Source organism: Rhincodon typus, chromosome 13 (assembly GCF_021869965.1).
Source record: "Rhincodon typus isolate 14 chromosome 13, sRhiTyp1.1, whole genome shotgun sequence".
NCBI lineage: Eukaryota > Metazoa > Chordata > Chondrichthyes > Orectolobiformes > Rhincodontidae > Rhincodon > Rhincodon typus.
Genome location: NC_063344.1, coordinates 67,177,164 through 67,202,808, shown reverse-complemented (window position 1 = coordinate 67,202,808; position 25,645 = coordinate 67,177,164). Strand labels below are relative to the sequence as shown.

General features: G+C 40.9%; 1 protein-coding gene across 2 annotated transcripts in view; it reads left to right on the top strand.

Moving 5' to 3' along the window:
• The window catches only part of wdr33 (WD repeat domain 33), a 104,470-nt gene that overhangs the window by 58,165 nt on the left and 20,660 nt on the right, over positions 1-25,645 (top strand). For both annotated transcript variants that reach the window (XM_020511131.2, XM_048604225.1), the window contains 9 exons: positions 11,524-11,650; positions 13,376-13,530; positions 16,337-16,415; positions 16,744-16,854; positions 17,348-17,445; positions 17,858-17,944; positions 18,519-18,658; positions 19,235-19,387; positions 22,205-23,047. In XM_020511131.2, the coding sequence (XP_020366720.2) occupies positions 11,524-11,650; positions 13,376-13,530; positions 16,337-16,415; positions 16,744-16,854; positions 17,348-17,445; positions 17,858-17,944; positions 18,519-18,658; positions 19,235-19,387; positions 22,205-23,047 (1,793 nt within the window). The remainder of the gene's footprint in view (positions 1-11,523; positions 11,651-13,375; positions 13,531-16,336; positions 16,416-16,743; positions 16,855-17,347; positions 17,446-17,857; positions 17,945-18,518; positions 18,659-19,234; positions 19,388-22,204; positions 23,048-25,645) is intronic.

The following is a 25,645-nucleotide window of genomic DNA, read 5'->3' as shown; positions in this document are numbered from 1 at the left end:
CTCATGATATTTACATAGGCCGGGAGTTTTGTCCTGTGCAATCTATGTGTTGCTGACCTCTGTGCATATTGTTTTATTGCTTACTTTTTCCATCTCCACATCAAAATTGTTGGCTATTAACAAAATAGGAAGAACAATTTGAGACACCTTTTAATAAAACCATGCCATAGCAGTTGGTTTTGATGGTTCTTGCGTTGTCCTGGTACAGTACCAAAACTGAGCACTGTTTGTCAGGAACTCAATTTGTCACAACACATTCAAAGTTTTCCAGAGTTTCTTTCATAGTTGCATTGTATTAAAAATCAGTTTCAGCTTAAGTTTCTTCTGTCAAGTTTCTCAGTGTTATAAACATTTCTTTTGCCCAAAATACACATGAAAATTTACAAAATTAATTGGATTAAGTTCTTCCATTGACAAATGGCAATTAGCCAACTGAGGTGACTCCTCACGTTGTAGCCCTTTTGCAATAGATACATTCAACAAGATGCAGACTCGTCTACGTGTGATTCCTTAAATAAGGTTTCAATAGCAGTTATGCATGTGGAGTTCAGAATCCCTTTTAAGAATGTATTTGATGTGAGGGTAGAAATCTGATGAAGCAAAAAGAAATGCATCAGGGACATTTGCCAAACACCCATGGAGGTGAGCAGAACTTTCCTGAAATGACTTCCTGTGGTACATGGTTGATCAGTTGCCTAAACTTCAGAGGAAAGACAGAGTTGTTTTAATGATAATAGGACTATTTCACACCCAGATTTTAACAAAACATTGGCTCAAAATGCCAAGACACACAGAGTGAGCATGGAGTTTAAAAAAAAAGCCATTTGATTGAACAATCATATTTCTGCTACAGACCATAGAAACCTTGCTTCTTCATGAACTCTATCCAACCACAATGCAAGTTTGACAATGCTTCTCCTACCCCATCCCTCAAATCCCTATCTTCCCAGAAAGAAAAAAGGAGGAAAATTTGCAATTACTGATACTGCATGGAGCATTGCCTCCCCTTTAATGGTTGATTACCCTGATTCTTTACCTGTCCTTGAATCCATCAGGACATTGGTACAATGAGTATTTGGCAGTCTCCATTTTTGATGAAATATCCTGGAAATAGTCTTCATGTCATTTATTCAAAATGCAATGCAGAGAAAGTCCCTGTAGCCCTCTTTTGGTCACTGTTACAGATGTCAGAGGCTTTCCTATGTATTATCACTTGCTTTGTTTTCTAAGCCAATTTTTATTCAATTAGCAGTATTATCATTGATTACATGACCTAATCATCGTCTATGCACTCTGATGTAAATCCATTGTTGTTGCGGTAGCAGACAGAATTTCACTGTGACATTTTATTGTTACCAAATGCAAACCACCACTTGACTTAATATGTACATTAGTCTTGAAACAGTCGTGGAACATAGATCAACCAAGAGCATTTTTTAAAATTCATTCACAGGATGTGGGCACTGTTGGCTTGTCTAACATTTTTTGCCCAACCCTGGGTGCCTGGGAGTTATTGTTGAGCCACTGTCTTGAACAGTTGCAGTCCATGACGGGTAGGTGCATCTACTGTCCTGTTAGGAACAGAGTTCTAGGATTTTGAGTCAGTGACCTTACACGAACAGCAATCTAGATATAGTCAGCCCATTGCCATGGGTCTGGATTCACATGTGGGCCAGACTAAGAAAAGACAATAGATTTCTTTCTCTGAAGGATACTAGTGAACCAGTTGGGTTTTTACAATCAAAAGTAGTTGTAATGGTCTCACCATTGGGATTAGATTTCAATTCCGGATTCATTCATTAATTTAAACTTTACCATCTAATGTAGTGGGATTGGGGCCAATGTTCCCAGATTATTAACTTGGCCCTCTGGATCACAAGTCCAGTGAGGGGCTTGGAAGGAACTTGCAGATAGTGGTATTCTCATGTGCCTGCTGCTCTTGTTTGTCTAGGGGATAGAGGTGTGGGTTTGAAAGGTGCTATTGAACGATCCCTGCTGAATTGTTGCACTGTATTTTGTAGATGGTACACACTGTTGCCACTGTGTGTCGGTGGTGGAGGGAGTGACTGTGGAAGGTGGTGGATGGGGCCAATAAAGTTAGTTGCTGGGCAGTATGGAGCTTATTGGCTGTCGTTGGAGCTGCACTCATCCAGACAAATAAAAAGTATTCCAGCACACTCTGCCTTGTAAATGGTGGGCAGATTTTGTGGAATTAGGAGTTGAGTTACATATGCAGAATTTCTAGCCTTTGACTTGTTCTTATAGTCACAGAATTATATGGCTGGTCCACTCTATTTTCTGGTCAATATAACACCCCAATATGTTGATCCTGGGTGTTTCAGCAATGATAATGCCATTGAATGTCATGGTTAGATTCTTTTTAGTTGGAGGTGGCCATAGTCTGCATCTGTATGGTTCAAATATTCTTGTCACATGCCTGGCTGTTATTGAGGTCTACATATGTAGACTACATCAGTACCTGAGGAGTTGTGAATGGTGCGGAATGTTCTTCAGTTATCAGTAAATATCCCAGCTCTGACCTATGATAGAGGGAAGGTCATTCATGAAGCATTGAAGATGGTCGAGCTTTGGATACTATCCTGAAAAACTATTGGGGTTCTTGTGGACCAATGGTAGGGTCCCTACCTTTGGGCCAGAAAGCCTGGATTCAACTGCTGCCTGTTCCAGAGATGTGTAACATCTTTGAACAGATTGATTAGAAAATATCTTGGAAAACTCCTGCAGTGATATCCTGAGACAGATGCCCAATGACAACTACAGCCATCTTGCTTTGCGCAAGACATGACTCCAACAGCCAGAGAGCATTCCTCTGATTCCCATTGGTTCAGTTTTTGCTAGGGCTCTTTGTTGCCATACTTGGTCAAAGGTTGCCTTGGTTTCGAGGTTCATCATGTTCCCCTCCCCTTTGGACTTCAGCTCATGTGTTTAAACCAAGGCTGAAGGTGATTGGACGTAGAAAAACCCAAACTAAGCATTAGTTATTGCTAAGCAAGTGCCATTTGATAACACTTCTAATGACGCGGTCTATCACTTGGCCGATTATCAAGAATAGTTTCATGGGGCAGAAATTGACCAGTTGGATTTGTCCTGCATTTCGTGAACAGGACATACCTGGGCAATTTTTCACGTATCTTTTCTGGGGGGGCATGGTGACCTAGTGGTAATATCGCTGGATTAATGATTCCACGACCAAACTATTAATCTGGAGACATGGGTTCAAGTCCCACCACGAAGATTAATGGAATTTAGATTCAGTTAGTCAGACTGGCATTGAAAGCTTGTTTCAGTGATGGTGATCATTACAACTATTGTAAATTGTAGAAGCCTATCTGGTTCACTAATATCCTTTAGGGAAGGAAATCTGTTTCTTTCCCACATGTTACTCTAGACCCAGGTGATGTGGTTGACTATTAAGTGCCTCAGTTCAAGGGCAGTTAGGGATGGACGACTCATTCTGACCTTGCCATCCCCGTGAAAGAATAAAGGCAAAAAAGAGTCAAAGAATGGCAGGTGACCATACTATAGCTATAGCAAAAAGCTTGGCCAGGAGAGCAACTAATTTTGGAGGACAGGTCTTCAGTTTTATTGCTAGAATGTTTCAACATCTAGCACCTTCAGCCATTTCTTGATCGTGTGAAGTGCATGGAAAAAAAAGACTGACATCTGTGATGCTCGGGACCCCAGAAGGAGACTCAGATGGTTGATTATGTAATTCGATGCGATTCTGCATGAAGATGTTTGTAAATGCTCCAGCCTTGTATTTTGCACTGATGTGCTGGCCTCTCCTTTTATTGAGAATGGGGATCTTTCTGGGCACACCCCCATCTTTACTCTTAGTTGTTTAGCTGTGAATGATAACAGAAAATTAATGTGGTAGGACTGCAGAGCTTAGATTTGATTAATTGGTTGTGGGAGGACTTAGTTCTGTCTCTAAATCACATGCAGCTTCTGCTGTTTGTCATGTAATCCTGTCTTACAGCTTCACCAAGTTGGCACCTTAATTTTAGATAAGTCTGGTCCATCTTGCATGCCCTCCTGCACTCTTCATTCACTGTGTTCATGAAACCACTGAATATGTTGTGAGATAACTAGTAATTTAGAATGTTACTAAATAGTTGTCCACCACTACCCCATCCACTCTTTATTGTGTCCTGGTATTGCTTTCCTTTCCTGGAGGTTTGTTTTTTAGGAAAGTGGATCAAAGACACATAGATCTTAGCACATTGATCTACTCAGTTCTTGATACCATTAGGTAGCTTCTCCATTCTTAATGAACAGGTCCTTATTGAATTAATGGCAACCTGTAGGCCCCCTCCCCAGCATAATCCTGTAGGAGCATCCATGCCATTTTGGAGAATTATTGGGATCATCCAGCCATTTTTTAGAGTGCAGGTATCCTTAGTGGGGAAAATGCTTCCTTCCAAATATGGACTTTGCAGTATTGATGGTTAAGATCACTTTCAGCTGATGCAGTTGCCTGGTCTACAGGTTATCCATACCTCGTGGCCGTAGTCCAGAATATGCTTTTTCCCCAGATTTTACTGCAGCCTTCGAAGTAAAAGAGCCGTAGAACTAGGCCTATGTTCTGTAAAGGAGAGGGGATAGAAGGTTAATGTATTTGCCTGCTTGGCTTCAGTTTCCCCTCTTGGCCAGCATTTACAAGATCAGATGACATCAACTAAAATCCTGCTGGGTGAGGACAATTCAGTTGCAGCACTTTCTTGCTTTGAACACTTCTCGACATCCATTTATAGACAGAATCTGTTGCTATAGCAGAAAAGTTCAATGTGACATGGAACTTCTCATCTTTGCAAGTGGGGCACTTGAGACAGACTGAAAGAGCCAAAAATCTTCCTCCAGCAAGGTGGACTGGTCATCTTCCTGCTGATCGCTATCACCTCAAAAAGATTGACTGCCAAGTGGAAATGGTTTCTACATTGTCAGCAACAAGGCTGACAATTTTTACAAGTTAGGAATTCAAGCTATTCTAGCTTGCTTACAGCTGTGTTTTTAAAAAAAAGCACATTGAGAATCACATTGCCAGCTGTGAGCCACAGGTGAGAAATTTCCCTATTCTTTATTCCTTATGATTATTGATAATGAAGCCAGAATTAGTACACATCCCTAATTGCCCTTGTGAATGTGACGGTGTGCCACCTTTTTGAGTTATTGTGTTTTTTTTTAATAGTGATTTGATATAACTGAGTAACTTGCTAGGTCATTTCAGAGGGCAGTTGACAGTAAACTTCATTGACTTCAGACCTGCAGCATTCTGGCCAGACAGGTCAGGGCCCTAGGTTTTCTTCCCCAAAGGACATCGGTGAACAAGTGGGTTTTTATAACAATCGGACAGCCTTTACCAGTACAAACTTTTAAACTCCAAGTTTATTTAATGAACTAAATTCAAATCTACATTTGCCATGGTAGAATTTGAACTGGATTGTTAAAGTGAACACCTAGGTTACTGGGCCAGTTAACTAACATATATTGAATGTCCATTGCTATCCCATTTCCTGATCAATGGTCTGGCAAGTGCCATTTTTTGAGTGGTGCTTAAAGCCTGATAGCAGTGGGAGTTTTAAATTCTCAGAGTGTCAGAAGACAGAAACATGTCATTTCACCCTTAAACCCTGCACAAGTAATTTTTGACCCATTTGCACTTGTGGATTCACACTTCTTGCACACTAGTTTGCAGGGATTGCTTGGTTGTTGTATCCTGTTTTGTACCTGAACAGCATAAATGTAATCACATCTGTAAATATTGCCTTTGAATTTCATTTCACCTGATATTTTGCAGCTCTGCATATCCGACTTTGCGTACCTCTTCCATTGAAACATTTATTTTGTTGATCTCAGCATCACAGTATTGTTTAGGAAAAATATAATTGCTTGCTTTGTTTGGGAACAAAGCTGCATGTTGTAACTTTCATATTTGAGTAGTGTCCTGTGTGGAACAGTATGTTCCATCCAAGTTCAAAATTAGAGTAATGGCTGCATGTTGGTATGTAAAGTTGAACAAGATTACAAAAGTTGAGAAGGGGCTGAAGTATGTGTCAAGAAAGTAATATCGTAAAGGGATTTGAACAGAAGGATTTTTAGATGAACACATTGGGACAGCCAGGTCAATATGGCTATTTATGATGCTAAATATTGAAAGAGATAGTCCCATGTATATCCATTTGACGGAAGGGTACTAATCTTTAATATCCTCCCTATTCATATGTGTTTTGACAGGTTATCTGTGCTGATGCAGTAATGTCCAATGGAATAAGAGGGAAAAGCTTGGAATTCCATTTCATTAAACATTACAAGTGGACTAATCAGTTGCTGTAAATCAGTGTCTTGTCATAGAGTGCAAATAACTTGTTTCTGATGTATGTTAAGATTGTACATCCCTGACCAAAGTTTGAATTCACCATTAGACAAGTACTGTAATGCTCACTGTGGCACATCACTTCTTGGGTTCACAGATGAAACCATGGGAATAACTATTTCCTCTTTCTCTAATGCAGTTTCCTTCCATTCTAATGGCTTTATCACAAGCATTTGTTGAGAAACAATTATGTCATTGTAAACTTTGATGAGTCTCAGCTAAAAATATTGTGCAGCCTGTCTTTATCTACAGCTCTAAAATTTTCAAAAGAAGGCCAAACAGTTAATGTTGCATATTGTTATAAATCTTAGCACTTGGAAATTATTGTACAGCGTATTTCCGTTTACTTGCCAGTTTTCCTCTCTAAATGTGTTGGTTCTGTGCCATGGTGCAGCTTACTGCGATCTGGCAACCTTTTGCACTTTAATTTCTCTTAATTTGTTTCTCGGGTATAAATACCAAGTGATCATATTACATTTGAGTGGTTTGCTATGACAATTCAGAGCGCACTAAAAATCAACAAGGAGCATACTATATAATAGTGAGACATTAGTGAACTTGTGGGATATCCATAACGATACCTGAAACATTTCTGGGACTGACTATGACAAATAAACAAATTTCTGAATTTACCATAGTTTAATTTGAAGCCGTGACCTCTAGGCTATGACTAAATCAGAAGCACTACATTACCATATCCATGTTTTTATGTGTCAAAAAGAACATGAATTAATGCAGAAGCTGCTAGCTTGCACTTCTACAAAGTATCACCAGCTACTTGAGGCTAGAAGTACTCACCAGGAGTTGACCCTGGGATCTTCCTCATGCAACACTCAGTTCCTCAATGGATAAACATTTATTTAAAAATTCATTCATGGAATATGGGCATTGCTGCCTTGACATTTATTGACCATGCCCAGTTGTCTTTGAGAAGGTGGTGAACTGCTGATGTCCGTGGGAGTTAGGAAAGGAGTTCCAGGGTTTTGACACAGTGACAGTAAAGGAATGGAAATATACTTCCAAGCCAGGATTATGTGTGATTTAGAGGGCAAATTACAAATTGTGGTATTCCTATGCATCCTTTGTGGTCGTCAGGGTTGTTGCTGAAGGAGCCCTGTGAGTAACTGCAGTGCAACTTGTAGATGGTACACTCTGCTGCCACTGTGCATTGGTGGTGGAGGGAAATAGGGTGCCAGTCAAACTCAGTGAGTCATCAAGGGAAGATGCCTGTAGCTGCTTTATTACAGGATATGCCTTCCATTTTCATGGCCCCAACATAATTAGGAATGTGTGTCATATACATGTTCTGTGTTTATATATGTCACACTATCTTTCAGCAGTACTGATAGAATACATTTCTTCAGCTCCAAGCAGTTTATGCTCCGGTCCCATTTTTAAAATTATTTCAGGAGAAGCTGGAGGCAAATTTGAAAAGCTTTATTGAAGTCATTGTTACTGCCAATGTTTTGAAAAATAGGACAGTGAAGAAAAATGGCAAATTACATTTCCAGCAAATAATGAAATTTAAAATAAATGTTGACTGTTACAAAAAGTTCATGTTTTAATTTCTTGGACCTAAGTCTGTGAGTGAGGGAATGACCTCAACAAACCATTATCTTGGAACTGTTCCCCTCCTCCACTAAATCCACTCACTGGCTCTAACCCTTTCAGCAGTATTGTATATTTGGTAAAGCCACAGTTACATCAATTGCTCACTGAACCCCTGCATCTCCTTCACCTTTCCTCACTGCTCCAGCACATGCCGTTTTTGAGAAGTTTGCAGGTTTAATGTCGAGGAGTGAATAGACCCTTATTGAAACAGGAACTGAGTACAAGTCAACATATAGCCTTTTTATATGGCACTGTGCTCTCAGCTGTAAATCGCTATACTTGTCTTCCATCCCTCAGTCAGTGGTTTATTCCCTGGTTCCATGGCACCATCTATAACTGTTCTTTCAATAGTTATGTACCCATTCATGGAATGTAATCTTAAAGTATCTATCGTACAAGTCTCTCTCTCTGCTTTCAAAGTCCTCGGTCCGGGCTCTATTTTCAGCAAGTTTTGCATTTCGTAAAGGAGTGTTGTAGCAATGCAGGCTCAATGCTCCAATCTGAAATGGGACTAGGAGCCAAAGAAAATTGAAAGCTTTATGATTTTTCTTATGTACTAAGAACAGCTGACAGTTATCACACCAAACTATTGCAGCACATTTCACTAATGCACACTTGCTTCTGAATCAAATGGTGTGGTCAAGGTTGACTCCGGGACTTGAGCACGCAATCCAGGCTGACACTCCATTGCACTTCTGAGGTGGTGTTGTCTTTCAGAGGAGACTTTAATCCTTGGCCTCATCTCCCCTCTGAGATGGATGTATGAAATCACATAGCACAATTCAAAGAAGACTGGGAGAGTTCTTCCCAGTGTCCCGAAAGATAGCTTACACTCAACTAACACCAGGAAGGCAGAATATCAGCTTGCTATTTGAGGAAGCTTGCTGTGCTTGAAATGATTGGTGGCTTTCCTACACTATAAAGGTGACTACACATCAAAACTAACTCAGTGCTTTGGGGGTGGCCCAAGATTGTGAAGGGCAATATAAAATTCTAATTCTTTCTTCATTTTTCTTTTTTTTTTCATTGAATGGTTTGGAAGGATGGCTGGGAGTGTGATCGAAAAGAGAACGATGAGGTGGCTTGTGGTAGGGTGGGTGGGAGGATCCATATGGGGCCAAGGATTAATGGTTGAAGGCTCTACCACCAATTGTGAAATGTGGAGAGTGCAGGAACAAGAAGTAGTCTAGTTGGGGAAGAGCAAAGGGTCTAAATGTACAGATAAAAAACTGAAGTATATGAAGAGGTGAGATTCAAAAGACCTTGTATGTGAGTGTAAAGGTTTTGATGGCTGAAGGACTAAGAGTCTGGCTGTAAATCTCTGTGGATGCTGGGCTGAAGCCATCAAGATATATTGTGGACATGGGCTGTAGTCCTCGCTGATGCCTGCAAGTAAACAGTGAAAAGGGACATGCTCAGTTTCCCATTCCAGCATGTAGCAAAATGATCATGCATTTATAGATTTCGTTCATGATCTATTAAAGTAGAACATTTGCATTATTTCCTCATAGTTATATTCCCTGCTTTAAATAACTGTCAGATGGTGGGTCAAGACTGCCTTTGGGTTACCTTAGTTTCTCAGCTAAATTCATAACTGAGTATACAAATCCTGAGTCTGGGGTGAATGTGTTGGACAAGTGGTAAGAGTTATATGGTTTCTCTATGTGCACTTGGATTCGGGGGACAGAAAGCCAAAGAAGTGCTATTTCCAGAATGGCAAGAGCAAACCTGCCCTTCCTGTCAGTTCAACTTTGGTGGTGGGAAAGCTTCTAGGAACAGTTATTCGGGATAGAACTGGCAGTCACATGGAAAATGAGTCGATTAGGAAGGGTCAGCATGGATTTCTAAAGGGGAAATTGTGTTTAACTAATTTGGTGTATTTTTGAAGGGGTAACAAAGTTTTGATGTGGTTGTGCTGTTAGTTAGTCTGCATGGATTTCAGAAGATGTTTAATACGATGCCCCGCACAGACTTGTGAGGAAAATTATACGTCATGGTATAAAAGGGTCAGTAACAACATGGATACAAAATTGACTGAGTGTTAGGAAAATGGAGAGTAATGGTCAATGGATTTTTTTTTGGTCTGCTTTGTTGTGCAGCTTCCTCGGGGCTGTATTGGGAGGCTTGATTTTCCTGATTTGTCTTAATGATCTGGATCTTGATATGCATTGGACGATTTCAAAGTTTGCAGATGCCACAAAACTTAGAAGAATCCTAAACTGAAGAAGACAGTGTGGCATTCCAAAAGGACAAGTTGTTGGAGTGGGTAGACAGGTGACAGAGAGGTGTGAGGTGATGCATTTTGATGGGAAGAACATTGGAAGATGATATAAGTTAGGGTGTACTCTTTTAAAGGGGGCATAGACGCAGAGAGACCTGGATGTATATGTGCACAGATCATTGAAGGCAGGAAAAGTGAAAAGAGTAGTTAATAAAACAAAGTGTGTCCTTGGCTTTATTAATAGGCATGTAGAGTACAAGAGCTAATTTTGAAATTGTATAACACACTTGTTGGACTATGTGCAAATTGTGAATGAATTAGAGAGAGTCCAAAAGCAATTTACAAGAATGGATCCAGGAATGACAAACTTCAGTTATGAGGATAGATTGAAGAAGTTGTGACTGTTCTCCCTGGAGTGAAAAATGCTGTGAGATTTGATAAGAGGTTTTTTCAAAATCATAAGTGGGCTGGATAGGGTAGGTAGGGAGAACCTAGTCCTGCTCATGCAGGGAACAATAATGAGAGGGCATAGGTTTTAAATGATGTGCATAAAAAAGCAAGGGTGATGTGAGGAAAAACATTTTCATACAACGTGTAGTTAGGGCATGGAATTCACCGTCTGGAAATGTGGAGACAGGTTCATTTGAGGCATTCAGGAGGGCACTGCATTATTATTTGGATAGAAATGGTGTAGAAGGGTTTGGAAGAAATAAGTTGGAGATTGGCACTATGTAATATGACTCATTTGAACAGCTGATGCAGGCACGATGAATCAGATGGCCTTCTGCACTGTAACTGTTCTCTGTGCAGCAGTAGTGCCAACTCTTGTGTGTGAACAAATGTGTGTTGCTACGGAATGGTAAAATGAAGTTATGAATTTCTGAGCTGGGGCGTTGAGGGGTGTAAAATGTTGACTGGTGATGTTAGTTGCCAAATGTTTGAGAAGGTGTATGTGTGTTGGGGTAGAGTTACCTGCTGGGAGTAGGGTTGCAGCTGAATGTTTGCAGAGCTTGTAGAGCAGTTGTCTGGATGGTTGGGTGGACAAATAGCATTACTTGCTGAGCCAAGTAGGTGAACAAGATATACTGAGCAGTGAGGCTTAGTTGCTGAATGCATTGCTTGCATAGAGGGGTACCCATTGCTGAATTGATGGTGGTAAAGATGGTTGCTGAGTGACCAGCAGTTAGCCAATTTCTGATCAAATGGGCATGTGGGTTGAAAAGCACAATTTAATGATAGCAAGAATGTAGTGTAGTTTGCCTTGAATAATGTTCAGTTGTGTTTGTGCCCCCACTAGGACATGGTGCTGATGTGAAATGTGTAGACTGGCATCCTACCAAGGGATTGGTTGTGTCAGGAAGTAAAGACAGCCAACAACCAATCAAATTCTGGGATCCTAAGACGGGTCAGAGTCTTGCAACACTGTAAGTGATGATGGCTTTAATGTAAATACGCTCCTATGTCTTATGGTCTAGATGATAATTATAATGTCAGAATGGTTTCTGATCCAGTGAGAAGATGGGATCAACTTCATTAAAATGTAAGCAAGAAGGAAGTGGTTTTTATCAAGGTCGAACAGGAATTTCAAGATTAATTTTTCTGCAGTCTTAGTTTGCAAAATGAGATCGAGACTGAGAAAATTGTCCCAAAAGCAGAAATTGCTGGAGAAATTCAACAGGCCTGGCAGCATTTGATCTCCACTGATGCTGCTAAACCCTGCTGAGTTTTTCCAGCAATTTCTATTTTTGTTTGTTTCAGATCTCCAGCATCCACAATTCTTTGTTTAATTTTATTTGAAAAACTGGTTAATTCTCCTTGTGTTTTATGTTTAACTGTTTACCATTGGAGTCTGTTCTTGTTGATTAATTTTTGCTGAATCAATTATTTACTGTGGTTCTTAATCCAAAACAAAATCAATTTATTTGTGTACTAAGCTCTGATGAGCATTGCAAAAACTCGTGAAAATCGGTCCACGCAGACTGCTGCTCAGTTATAGTTTTTCTTATATATGCATCTTCTGTTTTTTTTCCCTTGAGAAACCTCTCATAAAAATAGTACAAAATAGCTAGCTTCCTCTTTTCCTACATCCTTTTTCTGTGGTGCTGATGATTTCAGTGACGGGTGTGAAATGGAGCTCTGAGGAACATACTGTGTGGGGGCAATGAGGTGTAACACCTGATGCAAGAGGAGAGACAAGAGCCCTGGAGCAATAGAGGAACTGGAGTTTTGTAGACAACACAGTGCCTGAGAGAAGGGGCAACTTTCTACAGAAAGTACTAATCTGGGAAAGGGAAGGAATATGTACTTAGAAGGACAGAAATACAGAAAACATAAAGCCTGTTATTAAATCGGACGAATCTGGCAAACCATGTGCTGCTAGTGGGGCCAACAAGTAAACCCAACACACCTCTAACTACGTTGTCAGAAAAGGCTTCAACAGGGAATAGTATAATAGAAGGCCAGATCTTAGGATTAAATGCCTTAAAAAGAGGGAGTGGGGAGCACTGCAGTACACAGAGAAGATAGAGTTCCCTTGAGAGAGAAAGCTGGATTCTGCAACTGCATCTAATTTTGTTGAGATAAAGAACATCCGATGAACAGATTTCCAATTATGAGATCCTTTAGTTACAGTTAGAGTCTTGAGATGTTGCAGCTGTATCTGACAAGAGCAGCAAAGGCGAAGAGGAGGTTTCGTGGATTTTTTTAAAATTATAAAAGGAATTCAAAAATGTGAATCATACGAAAGAGGACATCAATTTAACATTATTGCAGTGAGGAGAGCTCTTAGGAGAAATTTTCTATGTACAGCAAGTTGTAGGATCTTGGAATACCTGAAGCTGAGACTATTATATCTATCAAGGGAGAATTTAGATAAATACTTGGAGCATTGGAAGAACCAGGTCTTTTGAGAAGGTTCCAGTATAAACCTATCACAGATAAATTGGGTGAATTGGCCTCCTGCTGTGCTGTACGTGTTTGTCTTCCATAAAAGTGGAGGTTACAGCAATGAAAAAAGTTTGCGTCCCTGTGCCAGTATGATAGCCAGGGAGTTGGAAAGATGTTTAAATTTAGTATACTTTGCCGTGCTAAATCTTCTTTTCTAGCGTCAGTAATTTTTATACCCTGGTCATTGTGACACCTCTCCCCAGTCATGCCCACAAAAACACAGTGATGGAGGTTAAGTGGAATCAGAATGGGAACTGGCTTCTCACAGCATCTCGTGATCACCTCTGCAAAATGTTTGACATCCGTAACTTGAAGGAGGAACTTCAAGTCTTCAGAGGCCACAAAAAAGAGGCTACAGGTCAGTAATCTTTCCTTTGCCAACATTTTAGTAAATTAACAGCAGCTGAGCAGAAATCTGAACTTTCACTTTCTTTACCATCCTGCCAAGCTGCATTAAGGAACCAACAAATGTACAGAAGTAGTACAAGACCCAAATATATACCAAACTGAACTAAGTCCCTGTGTTATAAGGTGGTAGAATATACCATTCTTGTATGTTTGCCATCATATTTGAATTAATAAGCTGTTATCCCAAAGGGAATAGAAGTATTTGGTGCTGTGCAAGAGCCAAATTACTTGCAATTTCTTCTTATTCTCCACCCCATACATAAAACGTCTTCCTTGCCCCATACATAATCCCTATTCTTTGCCCTTGTTATAAATCATAATCCCGAGTGCCTGATATAAACCTTATCCTCAAAACAAACCTAATTCCTGTTCCTGTATTTAAATGTTATTCCCACCCTTTCATAAATTTTATCCCACATCTTCTTTTAACTTTATTCTCTGTCCATACATAAAAAAGTATTCCTGACCCCCAGATATAGACCTTATTGCCCCCCATATATAAAACTTAAACTCTCCCACCATATCATAAATAAACCTTACCCCCCACCCTTTATATATAAGCTTTATTTAGAAGCATTTTGCTTCTAAAAATTCATATTCTGAATTAGTAGAAGTTTATTATAACCCACATTACTTCCTTTTAACTTAAATGTGGTTTTTCAGAGCTATTTTGATTTTGGAATCAATAGGCTGGGGACAAGAAGGACCCATCTAGCTGTAGGGTATAGAACCAGGGATCATAAGGCACTTAGTTCTTAGTCTGAGACTGAGATGAGCAGGAATTACATTACTCGAAGTTTGAAGAATGTTTGGAATTCTCTACCTTAGATGCTGTGGCAGCTCAGTCACGGAGTGTATTCGAGACGATAATCAATATATTTCTATATTTTAAAGAGATCCAGGAATGGGGTGGGGGAGGTTGTGTAGGAAAATTGGATTGAGGTAGATAATCAGCCATAATCTTTTCGTAAATCTTGTTGAATGATAGAACAAGCTTGAGGAGCTGATTGGCCACCTCCTCATATTTCCAATTTTTTTTATTCATTCATGGGATGAGGATGTCACTGGCTAGGCCAAAATTTATTGTCTATCCCTAATAGCAGTTGCCAGGGTGGAAACAGCAGACTGGTGGATTCGGGGCGCAAGAGAGAATGGATACCAGTTTCGAAAGTTATGCCTTCTGTTTTATAAAATTTTAGTTCACTTTTCTGTTGACAGTTCCCGTTCATTTGTGCTGCTTCATTTCAGCTGCCACAATATAATTGTAACCACCAAGTGGCTCTGTGTCAGAAGTCTTTGGATAGTAGGAACAGGAATTGGCCATTTAACCCACTGAGCCTGCTCTGCCACCTATTACTGATGGATCAAACTCTTCAGTACCTTCTACCCATACTGTTCCCGTAACCCATTGATAATCGGATATTTCCCAACTACTGCTTTAAACACTCAAACACTGCATTTCCACCACTCTCTGGGTTAGAGAATTCCAAAGATTTACCATCCTCTGTGGAAAGAAATTTATCCTAATCTTGGTACCAAATGACATCCACTTTAATTTTACATTGTGACCTTGGTTCCAGACCTGTTAACCAGGGTAAACACCTTACGTGTGTCTATATACTGTTTATCGCTTTAAATATTTTGTACATTTCAATCTTTCTTCAAAATTGTAGCCTTTCTCTCATTGTTGCTTTTTTTGGATATGAAAATTTCAATTTATTGATTGACCATGGACAAACTTGAACATTTATAATGAATATTGAAACTAATTCACGGGAAGTGGCTATAGTGCCTTGGTGGTGTACATATCTTTTTGTCAGAGAAGTAAAAGTTTTGGATGTTCCTAGTGAAATAGAAGTGCTATGGATAACAGGTTTGGTGTATATAAATACAGAAGTGATGTTATAAAGGTTTATAGAAACATGAGGGGCATGGATATGGTGAGTAGCCAAGGTCTTTTCCCTCGGGTGGGGGCATCCAAAACTAGAGGTCATAAGTTTAAAGTGGGGGGTGGGCACAGATTTAGAAAGGACCTGAGTGGTAACTTTTTCATATAGAGGGTAGTGTCTGTATGGAACAGGCTTCCAGAGGAGGTGGTGGAGGCGGGTACAATTACAGAATTTAAAAGGGATCTGGATATGGTATATGAACGGGAAGGGTTTAGACGGATATGGGCCAAATGCTGGCAAATGGGACTAGATCAGATTGGGATATGTGGTCAACATGAATGATTTGGACTGAAAGGTCTGTTTCCATGCTGTAAAACTCCGACTCTTCATTCCAGATTTTTTTCTAATTGAATTCAGATTCCACCATCTGCTGTGGTAGGATTTGAACCCGGGTCCCCAGAATATTACCTGGGTTTCTGGACTAAACAATACAGTGATAATACCACCAGGCCATCACCTCCCCAATGTTCCTAATATGAGGAATGATGAATTTGTCCATCTGAATCTGCTGACTACATATATGAGCTTTTCAGAGAGAAACCAGCCAGAAAAATTTGACTCAGTTAATTTGAAAACTGGCTCTCATCCAAAGTGGAGATGGATCTGTTCAGTTTTATACTTTGGCCTGACATAGAAACCCTTCAAGATCGAACATCTGAGCCAATTTTTATTTCATATTTAACCTTTAAGTGGTAGACAAAACAAAATCCCTCAAATTGTTAATGGTATCATAGTACAGCTACATTGCAGTATAATATGATTTCAGTTTGTGGCCTTACTTTAACTCATACTTCACTCTGTTTACAGCGGTGGCCTGGCACCCAGTCCATGAAGGGCTGTTTGCTAGTGGAGGATCAGATGGGTCTTTGCTGTTCTGGCACGTGGGGTGAGTAAAATATGGAAATGTGATCTACATGTAACAAATATCACATCAAACAAATATACTTTGATTGTTTTCCTGTTCTTTTGACTTTACTCCATGAAAGCTGGGATCCCTGTATAGTTTTGCCAGATTGGTCTGCATATACTGTAACTAATTGGATGTCAACAAAAGTAAGGCAACTTATTTGCAAAATGTCTTCCATCCACATCACGCGGTAGACTTGATGAAACCAGGTTTTCATTTGTAACATTGTCCTGATCTAATCCATTCTTTCCTGTTGTATTTTAAACAAATTTGGGCAAACTGTCTTTCTGGACCTATCTGATTGCAGTGTGGAGAAGGAGGTTGGAGGCATGGAAATGGCTCATGAAGGAATGATCTGGAGTCTGGCCTGGCACCCCCTTGGGCACATACTTTGTTCAGGATCCAATGACCACACCAGGTATGACCTTAATTGACAAAGGAAGAAAAGATTTTAAAAATATTAAGGGAACTGGATGAACCATGTGAACAAGTAATACACCTTGTCTTCGGATCTGGAGTTATGCTTCTATTTGACTCCTTTCTTTAGGTTGTCATGAAACAATCTTTAGCGACTGCTCTAAGTCTATTCAGCTATATATGCCTACCTAATTCTTTATAGCCATTTTTTGTTTGTTTATTCAAATATCACATACAAGAACCGATTGCAATCTTGGGAACCATTAGTGATAAAAGTTTATGGTAGGGGGTAAGCATAGGAGCTGATGTAGAGTAAGGGCCTAATGTTAAAGGAGCTGTTTCCAGCGTTTTCATGTCTTAATTCGACCAATTGTTGAATGTAGAGGTCAACCTATGTTCGGAAATTGAGAATGGCTATAACTTCAGTACATGTTCTTTATGTTCTAAAGTCAACTTATCAAGACGTTAAATTACATGCAACTTGTTATTGGCAGCAAATTCTGGACGAGAAACAGGCCTGGTGATAAAATGAGGGATCGCTACAATCTCAACCTGCTTCCAGGGATGTCAGATGAAGCAGTAGGAGAGTATGGTAAGGATAGAATAAGAACATCAGAATATATTATGTACAGCGCAGTCAATAGTGAGAGGAGTCAAGCTATACTGTTCATTGCCTAAGTTAAGTCTTTTCTGCTAAGATGTATACACCAGCAAAAAACATTATACAATGGATGGAATATCATACAATATGACCAGGGCCTGCAATAAGATTGCACGTATTGTAAATGCAAAGTTTAATTACAATAATTCATCAGAAATATTTTTCATAATAAATGTGATGCAAATTTGAGCTACTCACTAACCTGGCATTTGACCAGCACGGGAGCTATTTACTGCCTCTCACACTTCCTGGAAAGGGAAGTAAACATTTAAGCACGGCATTTCATAAAGATGCAACTCCCTGTACACACCCTGAACTTTTTTTCACATTTGGAATTCTGCAGATGACATTGAGCCAAACAGTTTGTCGAGTATTCCTGGGATGGGCATTCCTGAGCAACTGAAACAGGCCTTGGAGCTGGAACAAGCCAGTAAGTACATCACATGAAATTTAGTGTTGTCAGTAAGGAAGTTGGACCTGCACTGCATGCATCTTTGAGTGTTTTTGACAAGCTGAATCATCTGGATAGCCATGCTCACAGTCAGTCTGTTCAAAATTTGTCACAAATGGTAGCCTACATAGTTGAATAATTGCTGGCTCGACTGTCACGTAAAGAGAGTGTCTTTTGGATCAATTTCCAATGACACCGTATCTCAGCAGGCAGTTAGTCCACAAAGAGAGCAAAGTTAAAAGAACTGGCATGTGAGCCGGGAAACAGAAATAGTTTAAACTAAGATATTACTAAAGCATTAAATACTTAATAAAATTCAACAGGGAAGTTCCACAGTTTATCTCGTACAGCACCTCAGCACATGTTTATATAGTTTGCTAAAGGTACAAAATAAAATCCTTTATTTGGTATTGCTAAGGCTTAGCATTCCAGCAACTCTTTCATTTAAAAAGGCTTTGGCTGCACTTATAGTCTGTAAAAATGAGTCACACTAAAAGTATGTTAAAAATGTGCTGCTTAGTTTCATAGCCATCTAAAGCATGATTTTTCACAGACAAAGAAGAGGTGAACGAAGTGGAGATGGCAATCCCAGGATTGGACTGGGGCATGGATGAAATGATGCTCAAGGATCAGAAGAAAGTAATACAGAAGAAAGTTCCCTATGCAAAGCCAATTCCTGTTCAGTTTCAACAGGTCAGTTAGACTCAGTATGACTCTCACCTGTATGACATCATTTGTAAAATTGATCTGCTTTGAATGCAGGAAATCCTTAACACATGATGCACTATGAAGCAGAAAAATATGTGAAATGGAGTTAACATTCCATTCTGACGATCTTTCATCAGCAATGGTATGGTCTCCTGTACTTCACTGGCCCAGCACTGTACATTGTGTAGATTCATGCATAAGGAGGGTGGCTGCTTGCTGAAGGGGATAGAAGCTGCCACTGCTTACAGAGCCCTATTCTTTGAGAGCAGGAGGAAGGGTTTACCAAGTAGGATGGTGAATATACAAGGTACCTAATTTCCATGAGATGCACGTACTAAACAACCAATTTGCACCAACTACGCAACATATTCCTGCCTTACAGAAAACAGATTGGCCCTGTTCTGTACAACAGCAAACAAAACCTCACCAGCCACAGTAAATCTATTTCAGTGACTGAAATAAATAGTAAACTGTTAGGAATTTGAAATGAGAGAAACATGGAAAAGTTTTGAAGATAGAAAAAGATTTGAATGTTATACCATCTCTACCTTATGTCTACAGGCGTGGTCTCAGAATAAGGTTCTCACTGTGCCTGTTGAAGAGCCAAAGATTGAGAGAGCAGAAGAGAAAAAACAGGATGAAAAGAAGAAATCTCAAGCAGAAATTGAACAGGAGATGGCTGCTCTACAGTACACGAATCCTCTGCTGTTAGAGGTTAGAGAAGATCTTCATTTCTTCAGTACTTAGAATCTGAGTGCTTCAGTTTTTTTTTTCAGTGACTCTGTAGAGCCTTACTTGAGATGATTAGCTTTCAGATGTTTTTGTTAATGTGAAGGAAAATGCAAACTAAGTTGTCAGTGATCATTGGTCTTTTTGAATCTTTGAATGCGAATTGATGGCCTCAGATCCAAAGGACAAAGTAAAAGTGAAGGTGTCACGTGTAAAAGACCTCACATGCAGGTTAAGTGGGGAACTACGTGCATGTACACTGACGCCATGCAGTTGGCTAGTCAGAAAACACAGGCACCACACTTGAAAATCAGAGGAAATATTGCGCTGGATAACTTGTTCAGTTCCCAGTAGCACAAGCTACTTTTTCTATACAATGGGATTCCTCTGCCTCATCACTTCAACTCTACCTAATTTACTTTAGTCTTGAGCTACAACTGAAAATTTGTGAAGATATGGCCTCAGCCATTGATGTTTAATGCAAGAATTTCTGGCATTAGCAACCAATATGACCACAGGTAGGGCCATCACATTTGAGCTCTATTTTCTTCACACAGATCAACATTTCCAAATCATAGTTTCTGCAGTGTGATCACAGCGGCTTTGAGACCAGTTGTTTCTCTCGTCTCTTTGCCACTGTTGAGATTAGTCAGCTCAGTGGAGGTAGCAATTGCACAGGACTTTATTGTCCATATCTCTCAGCTCACTGACCAAAACCCACTGTTCAATTGCAGAGCGATATGGTTACATTCCTGTCACTGTCCCTTGCGTTGTATCCACGTTAAAATCTGTAGTCGTCAAAATAGTGCTAAATATTAATAATGGCAATAGTACTGAAGACTTGTGCTTCAAAACTTGCCGCTCCCTTAGCCAAGTTGTTCTTGTTCAGTTACAACACTGGCATCTACCCCGCAATGTGGAAAATTGCCCAGATGTGTTGTATACACATAAAGCAGGACAAATCCAACCCGGCCAATTACTGCCCATGAGTCTATTCTCGATGATCAGTAAAGTGATGGAAGGTGTCATCAACAGAGCTATCAAGCAGCACCTGCTCAGCAATAACCTGCTCAGTGACGCCCAGTTTGGGTTCCACCAGGGCCGCTCAGCTCCTGGTCTCATTACAGCCTTAGTTCAAACATGGACAAAAGAGCTGAATTCCAGGGGTGAGGTAAGAGTGACAGCCCTTGATATCAAGGCTGCATTCGACCAAGATTGGCATCAAGGCCCCCTAGCAAAACTGGAATCATTGGGAATCGGGGGCAAACTCTCTGCTGGTCAGAGTCATACCTAGCACATAGGAAGATGGTTGTGTTTGTTGAAAGTCAGTCATCCCAGCTCCAGGACATCTCTGCAGGAGGCCCTCAGGGTAGTGTTCAAGGCCCAGCCATCTTCAAATGCTTCATCCATGATCTCCCCTTCGTTTCAAGGTTGGAAGGGGGGATATTTGCCATTGATTACACAATGTTCAGCACCATTTGTGACTCCTCAGATACTGAAGCAGTCCATGCAACAAGTTGTGGACAATATCCAGGCTTGGGCTGACAAGTGGAAGTAACATTCGCAGCACACAAATGCCAGGCAATTACCATCTCCAATAAGAGACAATCTAATCAGTGCCCCTTTATATTTAATGGTGTTACCATCACTGAATCCCCTACTATCAACATCCTTGGTGTTACCATTGATCAGAAACATTGAAGGTCAACCAATGGCACGTGGATTGCAATGGTTTAGGAAGGCAGCTTACCACCACCTTCTCAAGGGCAACCAGGGATGGGCAATAAAAGTTGGCCCAGCCAGCGATATCCACATCCCACGAATGAGTAAAAATGTGGCTAGGAATGAAGAATGGAAAGTTAGCATTACTTGGGACTTATAAAATCATAGCATCCCTACAGTGCGGAAGCAGGCCATTCGGCCCTTCATTTCTATGGCTAACCTACCTAGCCTGCACATCCCTGGACACTATGGGCAATTTAGCATGGCCAATCCACCTAACCTGCACATCTTTGAATTGTGGGATGAAACTGGAGCATCCAGAGGAAACCCACACAGAGATGGGCAGAATGTGCAAACTCCCCACAGACAATTGCCCAAGGCTGGAATCAAACCTCCTATCAATGCCATAACGTTGCCTAAAAAGGTTTCTTTGTTTAAACACTTATTCATGCATATATGGGAGACGTACATTTTCAAAATGGTGTATAACTCAAACCTTACTGATAACAAGCATCCAATTGACTATGCCTAAGAATAATAATTTCCAATCAAAAGGTTACACTTTACTCACCCCATCTCTACCCAATCATATTCATGTAGTTGACATTCCAAATTTGTACACATGACTGTATCATCCAATCATATTCAAACTGATACACATGATTATATTATCCAATCATATAATTGCATGTTCATATTTTGAACTGTTGTGTATGTATTTTGTGATTATAGAAAATCTATACAGTTTATTTTCAGCCATCGGCCCCTCCTGTTGGCTGTACTGTCTATTTCCCCTTACAGAGAGGAATTTGTATGTATGTATTTGCTGCCTTTGTTCTTCTAGGTATTAGAAGTCACAGGTTGGAAGGAACTTTGGTGAGTTGCTGCAGTGCATCTAATAGATGCTACACATTGCTGTTAGTGTGCATTGGTATTCAAGGGAATGAATTATACATTTCCTTTAAAGATAGCGTTGTTGGACTGAATGTCTACCCCAGTTTCTTCAGTTAATTTGTGATGTTTACAAATTGGGACAGTAAACATTATTTACAATTTGTGTGTTTTCTTTCTTCCAAAAAGCAACTCAAGATTGAAAGGATGGCACAGAAGCAGGCAGAACAAGTACAGCAGCAACAAGTACAGCAGCAACAACAACAACAACAACCACAACCACAGCAGCAGCAGCAAAGTCCTTCTTTAACACCACAGGCCTTCCAAGGACAAGGGTTTATCTCTCAGCCTGCACAAGGATTTCAACAGGGACATGCACCTCAGCAGATGCAGATGAATGTGCCCCTTGGACATTCAGGACCGCAAGGCAATTTCAGACCACCAGCTCCTCCAGGACAAATGGGTCTTCAGGTCCCCCCACTCATGCAGGGTCCTGTAGTATCACAAGGATTAATGGGTCCCCAAGGACATGCAGGGCCACAAGGAATTCATGGTCCAGGAGGACCTCCTGGACCTCAGGGACCTCAAGGACCACATGCAGCACAAGGGTTTCCAGGCCCCCCAAATCACCCTGGACCACAAGGACAGCAAGGAACTCACGTTCAACAAGGTTTAGGTCCTCAGGTTCACTCAGGCTCTCAAGGACATCCCGGCTCCCAAGGACATCCTGGATCACAGGGAATGCAGGGGCCATCAGGCCCAAGAGCAATGCAAGGGGCTCCAATGCAGGGACAACCCCAGGGAATGCAGGGGCCCCAGGGAATACAAGGACCCCCCCAGGGCATGCAAGGACCATCAGGACCTCAGGGGCCCCAGGGTGCACCGGGCGGGCCTCAGGGTCCATCAGGAGGGCCAGCACATCCTCAGCAGGGCACTTCAAATGCACAAGGGCCACCCCATCAAGCCCCTTCCTTTCAGCAACCAACCAAGCCCTCACTGTTGGGTGATGGACCTAGAATGCCATTCAACCAGGTGAGCCATCCTGTGTTTATTAGATTCTATGCCTAGTATTACAAAACTATTTAAATATACAGAACAATGTAGCTGAAAATACAAGAAAGTCAAGTCTTTTTGGATATAAGTGAATATTTGAAAACTGGCCCTGATTCAAAAGATGTTTGTGCAAGTTTCATTGAAACTTAAATCATTCTGGGTATTAGTGATCACTGGGGATTGTTAATGTCCTTAACCAGCAATTCTGTGCATATTACAAGCTTTCCGCTACTAACATGTAGGCATGTTAACACCTGAAGTGGGAAATCAATGGGAGAAAAGGGACATCCAACCTAATGCTGAAGTGCAAGCTAGACAGAAGAACTTGCCTCACCGGGGCAATCAAACCAATGGTAAAAATTAAAATGGTTCACAGGTAATGTGCTCTCCACCCATGTATTTAATTGCACTACACAGAACGAGTTTACTGTAAGGCTGCCTGCTGAATACCTCAGAAAAAGGACATTGACATTTAAGTCCAAGAAGTATTTTAGGTTGTTTTGCTTGCAAGCACATTTTATTATTTTGGAGCATTCTAACGTCACTTTATGGCTAAAGAATAAAACATTTATATTGCATATGCCTCAACAAAATTCATCTCAAAGTGTTTCACCTGCATGAACTTGCATTGAAAACTGTTGTTAATAAATAGTAACATCACAGCCATTTTGATAGAGATCAATCCTCTCACCTCCAGAACGTTACTGCACAAGTTCCTCAGGATAGTGCCCTCAACCCAAAGAGTTATGTCTGCAATAATTCTCCTTTCATCATAGGATCAGAAGTGGGGATGTCCATTGTGCAATCATCAATGTTTAGCCCCGTTCATGATTCCTCGGATGCACAAGTACCAGGGCCAAATGCAGCAAGAAGTGGACAGTATCCTGGATCGGGCTGATAAGTGGTGGCTCACATTAATGCTGCACATGTGCCAGACACTTGCCATTCTCAACGAGAGAGAATCTATCCATCGCCCCTTAACATTCAGTGACATTACCATCACTGAATCCCCTACTGTCAACATCCTGGGGGTTATCAACGATCAGAAACTGAACTAAATTAGTCACAGAAGTGAAGAACAGATCAGAGGTAGAGAATCCTGCAACGGGTAACTCCCCTCCTGACTCCCCAGAGCCTGTCCATCATCTACAGAGCATAAGTCAGGAGTGTGATGAAATTCTCCCCACTTGCCTGGATGAGTGCAACTCCAACAACACTCTTAAGCTTGACACCATCCAGGACAAAGCAGCGCAACAGAACATAGAACAGCACAGCACAGTACAGGCCCTTCGGCCCACGATGTCGTGCCGAATTTTTACCCTAAACCTAAGGTCTATCTAACCTCCACCCCTACCTTATACTATCATCCATATGCCTATCTAATAGGTGCTTAAATGCCCCAAATAAGGCTGACTCCACTACCCTCTCCGGCAATGCATTCCACGCTCCTACCACTCTCTTGAGTAAAGAACCCACCTCTGACGTCTCCCCTATAACTACCTCCACTCACTTTAAAACAATGCCCCCTCGTAATAGCTACCTCCATCCTAGGAAAAAGTCTCTGGCTGTCCACTGTATCTATACCTCTGATCATTTTGTACACCTCTATCAAGTCACCTCTCATCCTTCGTTGTTCTAAAGAGAAAAGCCCTAGCTCTCTCAACCTTTCCTCGTAAGACCTTCCCTCCATTCCAGGCAACATCCTGGTAAATCTCCTCTGCACCTTTTCCAATGCTTCCACATCTTTCCTGTAATGAGGCGACCAGAGCCGGACACAATATTCCAGATGTGGCCGAACCAGGCTTTTGTATAGCTGGAGCAACACTTCACGGCTCTTGAACTCAATCCCTCTATTAATGAAAGCTAACACACCATACGCCTTCTTAACAACTCTATCCACCTGGGTGGCAGCTTTCAGGGAACTGTGGACATGAACCCTGAGATCCCTCTACTCCTCCACACTGCCAAGAATCTTTCCGTTAACCCTGAATTCTGCTTTCAAGTTTGTCCTTTCAAAATGAATCACCTCACACTTTTCAGGGTTAAACCCCATTAATAGATTGGCACCACATCCACTAACATCTACTCCTTCCACCACTGACATTTAGATCTACGAAATGCACTGCAGAAATTTGCGAGGCTCCTTAGACAGCACCTTCCAAACCCGCAAGCACTACTATCTAGAGAGCAACGCCAACAGATACATGGGAACACCACCATCTGCAAGTTCTTCTCTAAACCACTCACCATCCTAATATGGAAATATATCACTGCATCAAAATCCTGGAACTCTCTCCCTAAAAAACATTGTGGGTGTATCTACACCAAATAGACTGTAGTGGTTCAAGAAGGTGGCTGACCATCATCACCTCATGAGCAATAAAGATTTGACAATAAATACTGGCCCAGTCAGCAAAGCTTACTACCCCTGAAAATAAAATCACCAGTGCTATTGAATGTCAAGGAGAAATAGTTAGATTTCTGTTGTTTGAGATTGTCATTAACTGGCATTTTCATGGCGTGAGTGTTACTTGCCACTTGCCAACCCAAGCCTGGATGTTATCCAGGTCTTGCTGC